We start from the raw sequence: 19976 nt of genomic DNA, 5'->3' as shown, positions 1-19976 counted from the left end.
CGCACGAAGAAGTAGTCCCAGGAGGTGCCGGGGGCTGGAGCGCTCGGGTGTGGGGGAGGGCCGGCGCGCTCCTCGCCTCCCCCCCTCCCCCCGCCCCGTCCGTCTCGGTGTTTTGCCCTCCAGCTTGGCGTCGCTCCACTGCAATCAAGGAGAGCGTATTTAAAACCTCAGCCCTTGCCTCTCCCACCCACCCCCCAAAATGTGAGCAAGAAAAATAAGATGCAAACTGTTTGTAAGTGGAAACTTTGCGACCTCACCACCACCCCACGTGGGGTCCGAAGCTGCCAAGAATGAGAATAACCCAGGGAGGCGGAGGATCGGGGAAGGGACATTCCAAACGGGCAGATGATTTCCTGTGAAAGACCTGCGTCCCCGGGGCCCCTCCATCTGTCAGTCCAGTCCGCCTGTGTCCTCAGCCGAGCACGAGCCTTCCCTACCCTCCAACTAGCTGCCCTGCACCGACACAGAGGTCCAGGCCCCCGTGGGCCTGGCGCACCCCTCCATCACTCCGCCAGCCCGGCCTCACCTCCCGACAGACACATCGTCGGGTGTGCAAGTGTGCAAGGCCGCCTCGCCCAGCGCGGGTACCGCGGGGCTACTGATTGCTAGACCTGCGGCTCACTTGTACCCCCTATGGGGATCTCTAGCTGGGGTGTCCGCGGCCGCTCCGCACACGCGTGGCGCTGGCCCCGGCCTTCTCCTGGCGCAGGGAACTCAGGCGCCGGGAGTGGGGATGGGAAGGAGGGGGGCGCGCTGTAGACGGTTAATCGTGGTGCTTGACTCTTTTCCTTGGCTTTCTGGCTCCCTCCTTGGCTTGACTTCCTCCCGCACAAGGGTCCCCAGGCCCCAGATTCCCCCCCTCGTTACTAAGTTCTTCCATAAAGGTGCGTTGTTGCAGCGGTAAGAATGCTAGGGCCAACCTGAGTACAGAAACATTTCTAAAGCTCTCCTTGGGGCCCCCAGTTTCCTCCATCCGAGAAGGAACGAGGTGCGCGCTGCAGGACAGCCGTACCGACAGACCTGGAGCCACGCGCGAAGGTGGCCTTGGGGGACGGTTCTGCCCCCCACGACATTCGCCCATCCAATGCATTCAGGGAAAGTGCCCCTGCGCCCCTGGACGGTCCCGGGGCGCCCACTGCATCCCAGCACGCTCCCTGCCCCCACCGAGCTCGGGCCTCCTGGGGAAGCACCCTACACGCTGAGCCGGGGGGGGGGGACAGCCTCGCTCCGAAGGTGGCGGCACGCACGGCAGGGTTGGGGGGCCGAATCTGGGCGTCCCTGAGGAAAGATCCATGGCGCACCCGGGTCCCCAGGGCGGCCCCACACCCGGGCGCTAAGGGTTAAGCGGCCACAGGCAGGAAAGTAGTTCCGGCCCGGCGCCCGGCCCCGCCCCGGCAGGGCGGAGGGACGCATCACGCCGGGGCGGGGAAGCCGGATCCCTGCGCAGGGTTGCTAAGGGTGAAACTTTTCATTGACTTTGCTCACTTCGGGCCGGGGCGCGGGAAGGAGCGGGTCTCCGGCGGGACTGAGTGCGGTGGCACGGGCGACGCGTGGCCCGAAAAGCAGGACCTGCCCGCCGGCTACAGCCCTTCCGTCCTCCGCTCCCCAACGCGAACCACTCTCGGGTCTACCATCCCCGGGCCGACGCCGCCGGCCCCGTCCACCCGCCCGTCCTCGGCCCCCGGCCGCCAAACCCGACCTCCGGAAGGCTGAAAGAATTCAATAAAGAGTCCGAGCCCACAGCCCCCTTCTGGCCCCCAACTCTCAACCAGGAAGAGGACACCTCGAACCCCGGCTCTGCGGCACCCGGGCAGCCCCGGAGAGCCGTCGGCGTGCGCCCCGCGCTCAGGACCACCCTGGCCGGCCGGAGAAGCCGCCCCGTGGCCGGCACGCCGCCCCGCCGCCGTCGCGGACACCCGAGTGAGTGCGGGGACCTGCGGGGAGAGGGGGCACCCTGACACCCACCTGCTCGACCGCCTCCCACCCCGCCCGCTCCGGCTCCCCGGCTTGGGGGACCCTCCGCCGCCCGGTCAGCACTTGCCTCGAGCTCCCCCCCCCATACTTTCCCCTGGGCGCCTCTCTCCGGTCCTGGGTACCCACATTTATCCCCGTTCTGCTCTCTCACTTCCAAGGGTGGCCTCTGGAGTGGGGTGCATTACCTCCCTTCCCTTCCCGAGGCCAGCTCTCCAGAATATTCGCTTGATTTATTTCCTTGTTATGCAAAGAAACCCAACTCCCACCGCCGTTAAATAAACCCGAGGAAGGAAAGAGCGTGTGGGGGGGGATCCAGGCCTTGTTTTTCTGCTGCTTTTCCCGTGTGCAGCCGGGGAAGGGGTGGTGGTGATTATGAATACGGGTTCTTTCTGGTCCGCTGGAGATGGAGGGATGGAAGGGAGAGGGGGGTCCGATACCCCATGTTTGGTAATGGGACCCGTTGGTGCAACTGCCCTTTGGGATCCTGAGCTTGAATTCCTTTCAGCTTGAGCTCTTTATCCTCTAATGTGCTTTTGAGGGAAAACCGGGTGGAAAACAAAAACAAAAGTACCTCTAGAGCTATGCCAGTGAGTCGATTCATCTAGGTGAGGCATCTAGGAGAACTGGCACCCTACTCCTTAACTCCCCTCCAGAGGCTGGACCTGAACCCTGGACCAGAATTCTGGGGTAGCAAAGGAGGGACAGCCTGCAGGCCCTCCCTTCCCCTGGGAACAACTTGGGGACCAGCAGGCAGGGTTTCTAGGGCCTGAACGGCACCTATATGCATTTGTTTCTCCTTCCCCCTCATCTTACTCTGAGTAGGTCCCTCATCTCCGATTTCCCAGAAAAACACCCCTATTGCTTTTTCGGGCGCCTGCCCCCATCTGTCTCTCGAGCATCGGTGAAAGCAGCTTGTGTGGGAGGAAGGATTAGGGAGGTTTAACACCGTCGAGGGGAGCTTTGCCCAGGACCTGGTGAGTCTCGTCGTGGGGTAGGCCTTTCCGTGGGAGGAGACTCGCACACAGAATCTTAAGTATTAGGAGATGCTCGGGTTTCAGATGTATACAGTTTTCCCTTCCCTGCCTGGAGACCTTTTTTTTTTCTTCCCTTTTCCCCTACCTGGGTCTGGTTACCCAGACTTGGATTACAAGTGGGGTGAGGCTCGCCCCCTTGCCTCCCCACCCACAGCTCAACTGGGAATTTCTTTGGCCGAGAGGCCGCGAGAACGGGGTCTGATTCCTGCCCTGCCTTTCCTGGCTGCGGGGTGCTGGAGCCGAGCCATTGGGTGTTCCTGCAAGGCAAACCCGCGGCGCCCACCTCCAGCCGGCCCCCAGACGGCTCCTGGGGTTCAGCTAAAGCGAGGACGCGGCCTTGCCCCGCCCGCTCACCCCCTTCACCCACAAAAACCCATTCGATGCACATCCCTAATGCAGCCAGCGTGGGAGGTTAGGACGAGACGCGGGGAAAGTCCGGGCCCTCGGGGAGCCCGGGCCGGGGGGAGGCGGAGAGCTGGAGGCGCCGGCGGCCAGCAAGGCCTTGTACGGCTCGCCGGCGGTGGGAGGGGGCGCCCGCCCGTCGCCCCACTGCGCATGTGCATCGGAAACTTTTCCTCCGCTCCGACCCTCTGCTGGGTCCCTCTGCCGGGCATGCGCAGTGCGCGGGAAAACGGAGCGTGTACCGAAAGTAGGTCACGCGCGGGGTGGGGGCGGGAAGGGAAGGGCTCCGGCTCCCGGGGTGCAGGGCCCCCCCCCCGGGTGCAGAGCACAGTCGCCCGGATCTGGAGAAGGGCGGACACCACCACCATTCCCCCCCGGGCCTCCGAGGCCTGCGCTGTGTTGGGGGGAAATGGCGGGCGGGTTGCTGGAGGCTCGAGTCCTGGAAGCCGGCCGAGCACCAGCCTCGGCCTCCGGGACGGCCGGTCCACCCTGCCGGGGACGCCCACCCGCGGGCCTCGCCGGAACTGACTGGCGCCCCTGCCCACGCTCCCTGGAATCCGGGCGTGCGGGCCTGCGGGGAGCCGGGGGCTGGAAGTGTCAGAGTGTGTGTAGGTCTGGGACCCAGAAGACTCCTTCGCCATTCATCTCCTTTCCCTGTTGACAACGCAGGCACCTTTTTTTTCTTTTTCTTTTTCCTTTGAAATGGTGCCTTGCGTTTTGGGGATTGACCGAGACCGCCTTCGTGCCCCCCCTGCTTCTCCCCTCGCCCAGAACCCGCGTCCACTCCGCGGCCAAAGCAGAGCTAACTGGCCGGAAGTAAACGAGTGAAGACTAAAGCTTTCAATCAGCACCCGATTTGCTCTTGCAACTTTTTAACACATTGACAAGGAAGAAGCTTTGTTGTCTTTTTCTTTTTCTCTTCTCTCTTCCTTTCTTTTCTTGCTGGAGCAGATCTGAAGAGTCCTCTGCAGCTGCTTAATAAGTCTACTTACTAGATTTGTTATTTCCAGCCAGGTGCTGGTGGTTAACCCCTGTAACCCCAACTACTCAGGAGGCTGAGTTCTGAGGATCACACTCGGAAGCCAGTGTGTGGGCAGAAAAGCCCATGAGACTCAGAAAAAGCCAGAAGTGGCTCTGTGGCTCAAGTGGTCCAGACCTTGAGTTTAAGCCCCAGGACTGGCACCCAAAAAAGGGAAGAAAAAAAAAGATAGGAAAGAAAAGTTATTTCTAACCTTTTTTTTTTGCCGGTCATGGGGCCTGAACTCTGGATCTGGGCGCTGTCCCTCAGCTCTTCAGCTCAAGGCTAGCGCTCTACCACTTGAGCCACAGCGCCACTTCCAGCTTTTTCTGTTTATGTGGTGCTGAGGAATCAAACCCAGGGCCTCATGCTTGCAAGGCATGCACTCTACCGCTGAGCTACCTTCCCAGCCCCTATTTCTAACCTTTCTAAGCTTACCACTTCCATAAATATTTTGTATGTAAGCTTTAGACTTGTCACTTTCTAAAAAAATGAAGGAACTCATCTCAGTGGTCTCCCCTATCTTTAGCTGAAGACAAGACAGCACCAGCCACTAATCCTGTGTTCCATAAGCTTCTTGAAGTCAGAATTAGAGCTTGAGCTGATGGAGCAGAAAATCCCATCCTTGTTGTCTGGTGTTTTTGTAGTTTGCACCTCATAACCATGTGGCCTGGCCTGTTGTGTAGCTAAAGAAGCAAAGGTGGCATTCCATTTCCTTATTTATGCAGCAGCGTCGCTGAAGTGTAAACTGGTGTGCAGCTTTAGTTGCTTATACTGCAGAAAATGGCTCACTAGACAGGGCTGATGACAGTGGTTCTATTGTATTTGGGGGTGGGAGGGTTATTTCCCAAAGACTTTAGCCTACATTTAAAAGGCTCTCATTTTGAAGCTGTACTGTTCAGAGGCTGTTAACTTAGAAGGCAAGTTATACAGCAAAGTATGAGGAGACCTGGGAAAATGTGGAAGCCTTTACTAACTGCCTTGGAATATTAAGTGTTATATAGTGACTTGAAGTCTATTTTACTTGCCAACCATCAGTGACTCACGCCTATATTCCTAGTTACTCAGGAGGCTGACATCTGAGAATCATGGTCCAAAGCCAGCCTGGGTAAGAAAGTCTGTGAGACTCTTATCTCCAATAAACTACTCAGAAAAAAACTGGAAGTGGTGCTGTGGCTCAAGTAGCAGAGTACTAGTCTTGAGCAAAAGTAGCTCAGGGACAGCACCCAAGACCAGAGTTCAAGCCTTGGGCCAAGAAAAAAAAAAAAAAGATGGGAGATGTATTTTATTTAACTAAATGCATGGATAAGGAGTAGAGTACCATCTATGAGTGAAAAAAGGCAAGTGAGAGTATGTGACCCTGAGTTCAAGCCCCAGTGCCCCAGCACACACACACACACACACACACACACACACACACACACACACACACACCAATTTTACTTCATTTTTATTCATTTTTTTTAAATTTATTTTTTGCTGTTCTTGGGGCTTGAACTTAGGGCCTGATTTCTGTCCCTGAGCCTCTTTGTTCTAGCTTTTTCTGAGTAGTTTATTAGAGATAAGAATCTCGGGGCTGGTAAGGTGGCTCAGTGGCAGAGCTCTTGCCTTGCATGCCTGAGGCCCTGGGTTCGATTCCTCAGCACCACATAAGCAAGAAGAAAAAAGCCAGAAGTGGCACTGTGGCTCAAGTGGTAGAGCACTAGCCTTGAGCTGAAGAGCTGAGGGACAGCGCCCAGGCCCAGAGTTCAGGCCCCATGACCGGACCCTCCCCCCCCCCAAAAAAAAAAAATCTCATGGACTTTTCTGCCTGGGCTGGCTTCAAACCACAATCCTCAGATCTCAGCCTCCTGAGTAGTAGATAACAGGCATGAACCTATGGCACCCAGCCTAGCTTGTTCTGTTGCTGTGGTAGTGAGGAATCAATGCTAGGCAAGCACTTGTTACCACTAAGCCACGTTCCCAGCTCCTTCACAACTTTTTTTTTTTTGGGTCAGTCATGGGGCTGAACTCTGGGCCTGTCCCTCAGCTCTTCAGCTCATTGCCAGCACCCTACCACTTGAGCCACAGCACCATTTCCGGCTTTTTTCTGCTTATGTGGTGCTGAGGAATTGAACTCAGGGCCTCATGCATGGAAGGCAAGCGCTCTACCACTGAGCCACCTTTCCAGCTCCTTCACTTTTTTTTGTCTTTAACATGTTGGACACTTTAGTAGACCACCATGGGCCTTTTAAATCTCCATTCTTTTGAGAGCTACTTGAGCTCAGGAAGTTGAAGCCATAACAAGACCCTGACCCCATGTCCCTCATTCCCCCATAAAGATTTTATTCTTGGGCTGGGCATCGGTGGCTCATACCTGTAATCCTAGCTACTCAGGAGGCAAAGATCTGAAGATCATGGTTCAAAGCCAGCCCAGGCAGGAAAGTCTGTGAGACTCTTACCTCCAATAAACCACTCGAAAACCAAAAGTGGCACTGTGGCTTAAGCTGTAGAGCACTCACCTTGAGCTGAAGAGCTAAGGGACAGCACCCAGGCCTAGAGTTCAAGTTCCACAACCCACAAAAAAAAAAAAAAAGAAAAAGTAAAAGAAAAAGATTTTATTCTTGGGATACCTGTGACCAAGTACCCAACTTTTCATTTAATGATGAACCCAGTCCTCAAAATAGAAAGCCCCTTCTTTTCTTTTTTTTTTAATCATTCTTCTCCTTAAACGTAAAATGATCCTGAAATTGATCTGTTTTTTTTTTTCTTTTTTCTTTTTTTTTTTTTTGGTCTGGTCATGGGGCCTGAACTCTGGGCTTGGGCGCTGTCCCTCAGCTCTTCAGCTCAAGGGTAGCGCTCATGCATGCAAGGCAAGCGCTCTACCACTGAGCCATCTTCCCAGCCCCTGATCTGTTTTTTTTTTTTCTTTGTTTTTTGTCAGTGATGGGACTTAAACTCTGGGCCTGGGCACTGTCCCTCAGCTCTTCAGCTCAAGGTGAGCACTCACCGCTTGAACCACAGCACCACTTCCTTTTTTTTTTTTTTTGGTCAGTCATGGGTCTTGAACTCTGGGTCTGAGTGCTGTCCCTCAGCTCAAGGCTAGTGCTCTACCACTTGAGCCACAATGCCACTTCCTGGTTTTCTGGTGGTTTATTGGAGATAATAGTTTCACGGAGTTTCCTGCCCTGCCTAGTTTTGAACTGCAATCCTCAGATCTCAGCCTCCTGAGTAGTAGGATTACAGGCATGAGCCATCGGCACTTGGCTGATCTGTCTTAATCATGAATGGACATTTGAAGAAATTTGATTTGTTTGTTTTTTTTTTTTTTTTGGGTCCGGTCGTGGGGCCTGAACTCTGGGCCTGGGCGCTGTCCCTCAGCTCTTCAGCTCAAGGCTAGCGCTCTACCACTTGAGCCACAGCGCCACTTCCGGCTTTTTTCTTTTTGCTTATGTGGTGCTGAGGAATCGAACCCAGGGCCTCAGGCATGCAAGGCAATCGCTCTACCACTGAGCCATCTTCCCAGCCCCTTGAAGAAATTTGAAACCAAGTCTATGTTAGAGCCTGGGATGAGAAGGGAATCAGGATTTCCTGAATACTGAGTGTCCGTGGCAGGTTTGGGGAGGGCCACAGTCACCACGCTTATGCCCACGGCTCCCTCTCTGCCTGGAATGACCCAGCTACTCTACAGCATTAGATTGGCCCTGTGTACCTTCTCAGTCACGCTCACCTCAGGAATCATTGCCTAGAGTCAGTCCTAAAAGTACCCCCAGGAACCATCAGCCCAGCTCTGAAAATTAGTACGGAACTGTGTTAGGGCAGGTCTTCAAAATCTTGGAGAGCTCCAAGTTTGGAATTAGTACCTGTATAGTTTCTGCTGGAACCAGAAGGGGTTGTCATCAAAATCATGTCCTGAGCTGAGTCCTTCCCAGAACAGAAGATGCCCTTGGGTAGATCAGCTCAGCAACATAACCTTGCCCAGAGACAGGTCTGGTTATGGACATGCTCTGGTCCTGCCTCCCCTCAGGCCTGGCCCTTTTCACTTCAGTTCCTCCCCAATGGGATGAGGATGACTGGTTCACTGGCCCTGGGGACCTCAGAGATCATCTTCCTGAAACAGGACACCTAAGGAGTAAACCTTTCTGACCTTAGCGAGGTCTGGCTGCGAGAGAATCCCAAAATAACCATCTCGGTGCTTATCCTGGACTGCCGCCTCTGCAGGGCATTCCAAACCCTTGGTAAATCTGATCCTGTGATGGGGACAGGTGGTCAGACAGCCCTTGGGAGACTGGGTGGTGATGGGGTCCCCCACCAGAGGCTAGTGGAAAATTTCTTCCCTCTGCCACCCTCATCACTTAGGAACCTCAGGGATTCCTATGGACCACATGACTGCTGCTCTTGATCTCACTGACCTGGACAACTCTGCTTCCAGTTCCTTTCCTCCACTTCCCTGGGCCAGCCCCCTGGTGGGTGATTTCCTTGTTGACCACTTCTCTGATTGTGGCAGATCTTACCATTTTCCTGGTGATCATGGTCTTCTCCGCACTCTGGATCCAGGCTCTCTGGATGGAAGTGTTTAAGCTCTAGTCACACTACAGAACACCTTGATTTTTTGTTTCTCTATGCTGGCTCGGGGGCTAGGCGCTGTCCCCAGGCTTCTTTGGCTCAGGACTTGTGCTCTACCACTTGAACCGCAGGCTCCTCTGCCAGCTTATTGGTAGTTTATTGGAGGTGAGAGTCTCATGGACTTTCCAGCTTGGGCTGTCTTTGAACTTTGATCCTCAAATCTCAGCCTCCTAAGTTGCTAGAATTACAGACATGAGCCACCAGTGCCTGGCTTGGAATTCTTAAGTCAGTTCTGTAAACCCACACTGAGTCCAAAGCCCACACACCCACGGGGCTTAGGATGACAGATGGATGTGAATGCAGCCTGGGCCCCAGTGGTGTTGGCAGTACGCCTTCCTGCTCAGTGACCTGTATCCCTGTCCATTTAAAGAGGACAGCTCAAGATTTTAAACTTACATCTTGGCCTGTGACAGTTTGGGGGCAGAACTTGACTGAGTCATTGTAGAGACAGCTGCGGCCTTCTTCAGCTGTAATTAGCGGACTGGCTTTTTCTTTCTTTTGTAGTATCGTTCATGAAAACTTGAGATATAAAAATGGCTGAAAATAGAATCTTTTTTTTTTTTCCCCTGTCAGTTGTGGGGCTTGAACTCAGGGCCTGAAAGTTGTCCCTGAACGTTTTATGCACAAGGCTAGCACTCTACCACTTGAGCCATAAATAGCCCCACTTCTAGTTTTCTGGTGGTTTATTGGAGATAAAAGAATCTCACAGATGTACAAGACGCTATGTGGAAAAATGAACTTTACAATTTAGGGTGAGGGTGGGGTGGGGAGACTAGTTGTGGAGGTGGGAGGGAAGGGATGGTGGGGGAAAAACAAAGGAGGAGGCAACAATGCTTGATAAGAAATGTACTTAGGGCTGGGAAGGTGGCTCAGTGGTAGAGCGCTTGCCTTGCATGCATGAGGCCCTGGGTTTGATTCCTCAGCACCACGTAAGCAAAAAGAAAAAAGCGGGAAGTGGTGCTGTGGCTCAAGTGGTAGAGCGCTAGCCTTGAGCTGAAGAGCTGAGGGACAGCACCCCGGCCCAGAGTTCAGGCCCCACGACTGGACCCCCCTCCCCCCCCCAAAAAAAGAAATGTACTCATTGCCTTGCTCATGTAATTTAACTCCTCTGTACAGTATTTTCACAATAAGAAAAAGTTATTTTAAAAAAAGAATCTCACAGACTTGATAGCTGGGACTGGCTTCAAACCACAATCCTCAGATCTCGGCCTTCTGAGTAGCTTGGATTACAGGCATGACCACAAGTGCCCAGTTCTACTTGTTTATCAAGTGTCTGCTAATGATCAAGTTCAGCATGAGACTTCCTCTCTGATGTTAGCCTTGTGTGACTGAAGATGAGATACTGGTGGGGCAGAAATTGGCCCTGGGATCTGAGCAATCCACAGCAAGCACTTTTCTGTCTTAATTTTTCTTTTTCTTTTATTTATTTATTTTGTCAGTCATGGGGCTTGAACTCTGGGCCTGGATACTATCCCTCAGCTCTTTAGCTCAAGGCGAGCACTCTACCACTTGAGCCACAGTGCCACTTCCAGTTTTCTGAGTGGCTTATTGGAGATAAGAGTTTCAGGGCCTTCCTGCCCCAGCTGGCTTTGAACCGCAATCCTCAGATCTCAGCCTCCTGAGTAGCTAGGATGTAAGCTAGGTGTAAGCCACCGACACCCGGCTTTCTCTCTCTCTCTCTCTTCACTTTTCTTTTTAGTGGGGAGAAGGGTGCACAGTACCTAGACTGGACCTCATCCTTTTTTGCCCAAGGATGGAGCCCCACTCAAGTCATGCCTCTGCTTCTGGCTTTTTTTTGCTGGTTAATTGGAGATAAGTATCTTGGGGATTTGTTTGCCATGATCCTCATACCTCAGCCTCTTGAGTAGCAAGGATTACAGGCATGAACCACTGGTGCCTCTTGTTTTTCTGTCTCACCGTCAATCACCACTACTATCTTTTTGCCTGTGTATTCATGACGCCTTTCTACTTTCTCATTTCCCAGAACTCTTTGCAGCTCAAGGCTGCCCGCTTTGTATCTCCTGCCACTGACCTTGGCCCGTGCATGTGAGCTGAGCTGATCGTCCGCCTAGAAAAGGATCATGCAGCTGGAGATCAAAGTGGCTCTGAACTTCATCATCTCATATTTGTACAACAAGCTGCCCCGCCGCCGGGCAGACCTGTTTGGGGAGGAGCTAGAGCGGCTTTTGAAGAAGAAATATGAGGGCCACTGGTATCCTGACAAGCCGTTGAAGGGTTCTGGCTTCCGCTGTGTCCACATTGGGGAGATGGTGGACCCAGTGGTGGAGCTGGCCGCCAAGCGGAGTGGCCTGGCAGTGGAGGATGTGCGGGCCAACGTGCCGGAGGAGCTGAGCGTCTGGATCGACCCTTTCGAGGTGTCCTACCAGATCGGGGAGAAGGGCACTGTGAAAGTTCTATACCTGGACGATAGCGAGGGTGGCGGGACCCCCGAGCTGGACAAGGAGATCAAGAGCAGCTTCAACCCTGATGCCCAGGTATTTGTACCCATCAGCAGCCAGAACAGCTCCCTGTCCAACTCCCCGTCTCCATCCTTCGGCCAGTCCCCCAGCCCCACCTTCATCCCCCGTTCCTCCCAGCCCATCACCTTCACCACCGCCTCCTTCGCTGCCACCAAATTTGGCTCCACCAAGATGAAGAAAGGTGGTGGGGCGTCCGGTGGGGGGGGTGTGGCCAGCAGCGGGGCCAGCGGCCAGCAGCCAGCACAGCAACAACCTCGTGTCGCCCGCTCACCCACCACCAACCTGCAGAAGCACAAGAGCCTGTCTTTATCTATGCATTCACTGAACTTCATGGCGACCAACGCGGCCCCACAGTCCCAGCTCTCACCCAATGCCAAGGAGTTTGTCTACAACGGTGGTGGCTCGCCCAGCCTCTTCTTTGACGGGGCCGATGGCCAGGGCGGCGGGGCTGGCACCTGCAGTGGTGGCGGCGGCGGCGGCGGCAGCTTCGACGTGGCCCAGGTGTTCGGAGGTGGCGCTAACAGCCTCTTCCTGGAGAAGACGCCCTTCGTGGAAGGCCTCAGCTACAACCTGAACAGCATGCAGTACCCCAGCCAGCCATTCCAGCCCGTGGTGCTGGCCAACTGACCGCCCCCCGCCTGTCAGGCCAGGGGCGCTCCAGACCAGGGAAAAGAGAAAGGAAAGGAAAGGCCAAAAACACGAGGGCAAGAATACGATCCAAGACGAGTTTCCATCTTTTCCCTCTCGCTTCTAGAAGAAAGATCTGGGGCTCGGGCGAGGAGTGGGAAGGGCTCAGAGCACCGAATTGTGTTTAACTCCACCACTTGACCTTTTCCTGCCTGCCTCTGATTTATTCGGTTGATTTGGGTTTTGTATTTTTCCTTTTTTTTCTTTTTACATGTAGTTTTCCTTTTACCATCGTTAATTAGTGGCTTCCTGTGCGAAGAATGGCCCAGCTGTGACTCGCAGCTCCCTCCCTCCCTCCCTCCCTCCTTCACACTCCTTTAAGGAGCCACACCTCTCCCCAGAGCAGGGGGAGAGGCTGGCCCTGTGTCACTCACTGCATGTCACCCGGCTGTCCTCAAAGCCGTCCAACCTCAGCTGGCCACTGAACACCCTCCCCTGTGCAGCTAGTGTCCTGATGACTACAGGGAGGGTCGCACTGTGTCTCGTTGAAGTGCTTTTCATCTCTGTCCTTTGCCCCCATCGCACAGTGCTCTCCTGGTCCCGGAGGTCCATCTATTGATACATGCCAAGGGTGCGGGGCGGGGCAGAGCGTGTGTATGTGTCTGTGTTTTCTGTCCCGTGCTTAAGGATTCCGAGCCATGTGGAGCCTCCCCTCTGGATGTGACTCTCCAAGGTGACACTGAGGTTGGGGTGTCAGCCCTCTTGCAGGGGTGTCCACACGGCAGGGTGATGTGTAGCTGAGCCTGAGAGCCTCCCGGGAGGGGTTGGGGGGTCCCCCACACTGAGGGATCTGCACTTTGGTTTGTTGTTTTTTGACCAAAAAAAAAATTTTTTTTTTAATGGTTTGCTCCAAGGCGGGGAGAACCCCCCCAACCTCCGACACCCACACGCCCCGACGGCCCTGGCCCGCTCACGTGACCTGAGCCCCCAGGCAGGCAGAGCAGGAGTTCCCAGTCAGTGCCGTGTGTGTGTGTGTGTGTGTGTGTGTGTGTGTGTGTGTGTGTGTGTGTGTGTGTGTGTGTGTGTGTGTGTGTGTGTGTGTGTGTGTGTGTGTCTGTGTGTGTGTGTGTCTGTGTGTGTCTGTGTGTGTCTGTGTGTGTCTGTGTGTGTGTCTGTGTCTGTGTGTCTGTGTCTGTGTGTGCGTCTGTGTGTGCATCTGTGTGTGTGTGCGTCTGTGTGTGCATCTGTGTGTCTGTGTGTCTGTGTGTGTCGTGGCGCTGAGCCTGGCGTGGAGGTGCTCGCGCACCTCTGTGCCCCTGCCTAACAGCTGCTGAGTTGCTGTCCCATGCCATCCCCCCTCAGGGCTTGGACCCTGTGAGGCCCGGTCTCCTGGGAAGGCCCGGCTGGATGGCACAAGGCCCTGGGGTCACAGCGGTCCCCTCGCTCCCCCGCCTCTAGAAGGGAGGGTTTTCTCCAACCCAGGAGCAGCTCCAAACCACCATGCTTTGGCCTACGAGTACTTAGCACCAGGACCCCTGGCACCTGACTCCATGCCCACCCCCCAGGGACCCCAAGTGGAACTGCTGTGGCCGTGGAGAGGGCCCAGACAGACACTGCCAGCCTCTCCCTGCAGCGGACACCAACACTACCTCCCCAGTGGGCAGAGCTGCTCTGCGCCCAGCACCATCTGTTCCCTCCACCTCAGGGGCCGGCCCGGCCCGGGCCACCCTCTCTTGTCCTTGGCTGACGCACAGGTGACAGGCCCCAGGCAGATGGCTTCTCTCTGGGACAAGTTGGGCGCTGCCTTATCCCCGCTTCCCAGTCCCCCCGTACCCATGCACACCGGCCCCCCTCCCCGCACCGGGCTGGGCGAGGTAGGGGGAAGGGGTTCAAGCCCCCTTTAAAAGAAGAAAAATGAGTGTTGAGGACCGTGACTCCAGCGCTGGGCTTCCATGCCCAGTTCAGTCTGTCTTGTCTCAAATCCAGGCATTTTTGCTTCAACTTTATTTTTTTTTAAGGAAAAAGAAGAAAAAAACCACACAATTCTGCACTACAATGTACCTGGTTTCATAGGACTTTTTTTTTTATTTTTTACATTTCTTGGTGTCCGTTTGTATTGATAATTTGCTACATTTGTAAAATGTAAGAGGTATATATAATATATGTATATTTCTAACGTAAGAAACGTAAATTTTTTTCTTTTCAAGATTTTTTCTTAAAAAAGGAGATAAACTGATATTTTTTCAGGAAAAACAAACTTTAAAATAAAAAAAGAGGAGAATAAAACCTTTTTCTCCCCTTTTCCTATCCTCTGTCTCTGTCCTTCTTCCCCAGGAACGAGTCACACGGGGGATTGTTTTGTAAAGAATGGAAAATTGTCTGTTCAGAAGGGTGGCCTTTCCGCAGCGCAGAGCACTCTGGATAGATTCTTCAGTCTTTGGGGATGGGAAGGGGATGTTGAGACAGCCGCAGAGGAGCTGGGGGCGCAGGGAAATGACCTGTTTTTCTTTAGTGAAGGAGGAATACAATCAGACGTTTTGTATTCAGAATGTTGTGCAATATTTTGGAATGGGACATTGGTGTGTTTAGAGATTTAGTTTAAAAAAAACACAAAAAGATTGATCAAATCTGTACAGTTTATATTGTTCCAGATTTTTTTAAGTTTGTATTAAAAGCATGATATATAATAGCCTTCAGCTTCTTCCTGGTTTGTTTGGTTTCTGGGGTCTCTTTTGGTTATGGCTCCGTTAGTCAGCCTCAGTGACTGGACATTATTGACCATTCACGTGCCCACTACCTTGGTCCTTTTCCACTGGGGTACCTCTGGCTCATTTAGATGTCATCTGTGATCCGGGCACCAGTAGCTCATGCCTGTAATCCTGGCTGCTGAGCGTGCTGAGGTCTGAGGATTGTAGTTCAAAGCTAGCCTAGGCAGAGAAATCCATGAGACTCGTATCTTCAACTAACCTTCAAAAAGTAGAACTGTGGCTGAAGTGATAGAGTGCTGGCCTTAAGCACAAAGGCCCCAGTACTGGCACCACCACGCACCCCCCCAAAAAAAAAGTCACCTGCCTGCTCTCAATCTAGCATTGACCCATCTGTTCTGTCACTTGGCTTATAGTGAAGAATGGATGGGAAAAAACCACCAAAGCCAGGGGCTGGGAAGGTGGCTCAGTGGTAGAGCTCTTGCCTTGCATGCATGAGGCCCTGGGTTCCATTCCTCAGCACCACCTAAGCAGAAAAAAAAAAACCTGGAAGTGGCGCTGTGGCTCAAGTGGTAGAGTGTGAGCTGAAGAGCTGAGGGACGGCGCCCAGGCCCAGAGTTCAGGCCCCACAACCAGACCAAAACCACCCACCAAAGCCAGGTCCCAAATTCTCAGCCATTTTCTTGGGCCAGGTGCTTCCAGCACTGCCTGAGCCAGGACTAAAAGCCAGCCATTTTGCTGTCATTAGCTGATTTCCTTAAGATCTCAGCCACCCACCGCCCCTCCCAGAGCCATGTTTCTGTCCCTGAGCCAGTGCCATTAATGCTACCCAAGGACTGGCAAGAGTATTCGTGAAAAATAATTGTTGACTCCAATTTCACAGAAACCTAGTCATGAAGGGGTCATAAGAGAATAGGTTCAAGTTAGATTATCCAGGAAGTGCTAAAGCTGGAAATCTGACGTGTGTGTGTGTGTGTATGTGCGCGCTGGAGCTTGAGCTCAAGGCCTAGACACTGTCATTTAGATTTTTTGCCCAAGTCTGGTGCTCTACCACGTGAGCCATAGCTCCACAGCTGTTTGGTGGTTAATTGGAGATGAGTAAGCCAGGCTGGGTGCTAATGGCTCACACCTGTAATCCTAGTTATCCAGGAGGTTGAGATCTGAGGATTGTGGTTCAAAGCCAGCTTGAGCAGGAAAGTCGGTGAGATTCATCTTCAGTTAACCACCAGAAAACTGGAAGTGGTGCTGTAGCTCAAATGGTAGAGCACTCGCTGAAGAGCTAAGGGACAGTGTCCAGGCCCTGAGTTCAAGCCCACAACAGACCAAAAATAAAGTCATAGCCAGGAGCCAGTGGCTCATGCTTGTAACCCCAGCTACTCAGGAGGCTGAGGTCTGAGGATGATAATTCAAAGCCAATCCAGGCTACAAAGTCCATGAGACTCTTATCTCCAATTAACCACCAGAAAGCCAGATGTGGGGGTGTAGTTCAAGAGTTCTATCCTTGCCGGGTGCCGGTGGCTCACACCTGTAATCCTAGCTATTCAGGAGGCTGAGATCTGAGGATCACAGTTCGAAGCCTGCCTGAGCAGGAAAGTTCATGAGACTCTGATCTCCAATAAACCACTAGAAAACCGGAAGTGGCACTGTGACTCAAGCGGTAGAGCACTCGCCTTTAGCTGAAGAGCACAGGGAGAGCACCCAAGCCCAGAGTTCAAGCCCCACGACCAACAACAACAACAAAAAGTTCTATCTTCGAGTAGAAAAAGGTGAAAAGTGCCTAGACCCTGAGTTCAAGCCACAGTAATGACACTAGAAGAAAAATAGGGTAGAGGGTGCACCTTGACACCTCCAGGTTGAGTTGAGAGGGCATCAGAAGTGTGGGGTGTCTTCAGGCCCCTCACTTTGCAAACATGCTAACACATTCTTCCCCACCGAAGCATGTAAGCTGTCCTAGAAACTAGAACTCTCCATGGAGTCAGGGGCCTGGGGTACAAATAGTACAGCCTCAGCCCATTCACTCCTACTTACATTACTACGAACACAGCTCCTGACACCGTCAGTGCTCCACGCCCAGTCACAAACGCAGACCTGAAGGGCCTGGACGATGCCAGCTCAGGTGCTAAAACTTACCTTCTGGATCAATCTGCCTCAAGGTACCCACATTACAGATTTGAAGAAGCCCCTCAGTCCTCAAGGCAGACATGCAGAAGAGATCCCTGTTATACATTCCTACCTCTATTCACCAAAGCAAGGTAGAAGACTTAGGTCAGTAAAAGGTTGCCTGGGGCCCCTGCCCTACAACAGGGGAAGAAGGAATATTCTAGAAGACTCAGAACTTGCCCATAAAAGCCTCATCCTCAAAAAAAAAAAAAAAAAGTCTCAGCTGGGCACTGGTGGCTCATGCCTATAGTCCCAGCTACTCAGGAGGTTGAGATCTGAGGATCACTGTACAAAGCCAGGCTAGGCAGGAAGTCTCCAATTAACCACCGGAAAACCGGAAGTGGAGCTACAGCTTAAGGTAGTAGAGCACTAGCCTTGAGTAAAAGAGCCCAGGGACAGCACCTAGGACCTGAGTTCAAGCCCCACAGACAACAACAACAAAAGCCTTATCTGTGCAATTTACAAAATCAGTTGGATCTGCTCTGCCCTGGGACTACATGAAAGAAAGCAGGTTCAAGACTGGTTCATGCAAGGGACCTGGGATTCCACAGATCCTGGATGGCTTGCTGGAGGAGGTGGGACCACAAGCAGAAAAAGAAGGCCGTGTCCCTCCCCAGGAAAGCTCATCAGGAGACATTTTTGCACAAGCTACAGCTGAGGGTACCAGGTATGGGTGATGGCCCCTCAACTACTTACTCCTTCCTGTTTATCATCCCAAACACAAGGGGCCAGGGACCTAGCTAGGTTCCAATCCCATTCCTGCTACTCCCTAGCTGGGGCACCTTGAGCAAACTATTATCATGGTCATAACGCTTGAAGTCAGGGCCTGGGCACTGTCCCTGAGCTTTTTTTTTTTTTGGCCAGTCTTGGGGGCTTGAACTCAGGTCCTGGGCACTGTCCCTGAGCTGCTTTTGCTTAAGGCTAGCACTCTACTACTTGAGCCACAGTGCTATTTCCAGCTTTTTCTGACTTTGAACCTTGGTCCTCAGATCTCAGCCTCCTTCCTGAGTAACTAGGATTACAGGCCTGAACCACTGGCACCCAGCTTCATTCCACCCACTTTAATACCTCATTTCCTCATCTCTAAAATGGGGATCTAATTGTACATCCTTGCGAACGTGAAACACCCTGGCAATTCTGGAATAAACAGGACAGTATCGTTTTCATCATCACAGCCATTATTGTCCATCCTCAAACACCACTGGCCAGCCCAGTCCTATCCGCTTCCCTGCGTCAGCAAATAGGACCAAACCCCAAGCCAGCCAGCAGCAGGACTGGCTAGGGTGGGAATGGAGACTGCAATTCTCCCAGCGCAGCCTGGGCTGCCACTGCCCAGGTGAAAAGCCGCCGCCCTTCTTCCCAAGAAAGTTTCCTGGAACTATGTCAACTCTACTTTCCAGGGGCTCTGCTTGCCCCCTCCCCAGGATGGACCAGGCCCTTGACCTGGGTCCCGGAAAGCTTCTGGGAGTTTCTTCTGAAGAGGGAGACAGGCTGGTGGGGTGAGTCACAGCGAACCCCATTCCCTGCCTGAGTCAGAGCCCTGGGGCCAAGGACTCGCACTGTGTGGTGGCGCTGCCATTTCTCTAGGAGTGATGGCAGTGGATGGCACTCTCTCTCTTCCTTTCCTGTCTGGCCAGCCCAGCCAATTGCTGCTTCCGACCAGGGCCTGTGAGCAGCTGGGCCCCAGCCAGGAAGTTTCGAAGCTGCTGAGCAATGAGTCTGCTGATCTCCTGGGTTCTGACTGAGGGGAAGTTCATGTCAGCAAAAGAAATGGGTTCTAGGTCTTCAAAGCCGCCAATTTACTGTGTCACCTGGGAACTCACTTGACATTCATCTCATTTGGACGACAAGGAACATGGGGCTAGGCCCTCGTCCAGTTAGGCCATCTGGTCTCTTCCTAGCCCAGCACCTCTTCGTGCCCTTGTGAGGACCTTAGGAAGACCCTAGGTACTGTCACACCTTCCATAGGGAGAAAGGGAGAAAATGGTGGGCTGGACCCCGGGCAAGGCCCCTGGAAAGGACCACAAGAACATAATCAATTTGTGCTGGCTGGGACAGGGCTCGGTGAGTCTGAGCAGAAAACAAATGCCAGGCCAGTGGACTGGACAGCCAGGTTTTCTAGCTCCACATGCAATATCCAAAACTCAGTGGAGCCTGGGTGGAGGATGAAGCTCCACTGGTAGAACACTTGCCTGGCCTAGTATGTGGAAGACCCAGCATCACAAGCAGGTGAGAGAGACACACAGAGAGAGAAAGCAATATGGTACGCCCCAAACAGCACTACAGAATAGCCTTAAGCCCGGTGCCTAGTGGCTCATGCCTGTAATCCTAGCTGAGATCTGAGGATCTCGGGTTCAATGCCAGCCCGGGCAGAAAAGTCTGTGAGAATCTTATCTCCAATGAGAAAAAGTGGAAGTAGAGCTGTGGCTCAAAGAAGTAGAGCACTAACCTTGAGCAAAAGAGCTCAGGGACAGCACTCAGAACCTGAGTTCAAGCCCCACAGCCAACAACAACAAATAGCCTTGAGGAGGTAGTCAGGGCTGTATCTTTGGTCTTTCCACCCACCTCGGGGTGGCTGACATTTTTTATCTCCCAGTTGCGTGGGTGAGATTTTTTATCTCCCAGTTGCTTTCTCAGTGGAGGCAGAGTTCATCTCCTATATTCAATCAACAAACTTCCAGAGACCCTCCTTTGTGCCAGACCCTGAGCTAGACTCCTGAGGGACAGACCCAGACCCATGGGGAAGACATAGATGGAAGGTTCTAGTGGTGAGAAAATGGAATGGAAATCTAAGCCAGGGCAACCTGACTTCAACACCCAATGGGGTCATGATAAAAGGATGTCCAAAGAGCAATGAGCATCCAGGAAGGCTCTGATCCAGCTCCAGAACTTCCAGAGCAATGATAGAAGCCAGTAGGGGAAATGTTTGATGAAAGAGGGAGCTATCTAAATGTCAAGGGGGAGCTGGTAT

The 19976-nt window shown here is 53.1% G+C and overlaps 1 protein-coding gene across 1 annotated transcript; it reads left to right on the top strand.

Moving 5' to 3' along the window:
- Positions 1-1476: 1476 nt before the first annotated feature.
- Tob2 (transducer of ERBB2, 2) lies at positions 1477-14829 on the top strand. The gene is made up of 2 exons (XM_069999631.1): positions 1477-1920; positions 11018-14829. Exon 2 carries the CDS (start codon positions 11115-11117, stop codon positions 12138-12140), a length of 1026 nt encoding a protein of 341 aa, XP_069855732.1. The 5' UTR covers positions 1477-1920; positions 11018-11114; the 3' UTR covers positions 12141-14829.
- The last annotated feature ends 5147 nt before the right edge of the window (positions 14830-19976 follow it).

The sequence above is a fragment of the Dipodomys merriami genome, unplaced genomic scaffold (genome assembly GCF_024711535.1).
Source record: "Dipodomys merriami isolate MVZ:Mamm:240054 unplaced genomic scaffold, mDipMer1.0.p SCAF_55, whole genome shotgun sequence".
Taxonomy (NCBI): Eukaryota; Metazoa; Chordata; class Mammalia; order Rodentia; family Heteromyidae; genus Dipodomys; species Dipodomys merriami.
The sequence above is the reverse complement of the archived record's forward strand: the minus strand, read 5'-3'. Positions and strand labels throughout refer to the sequence as shown.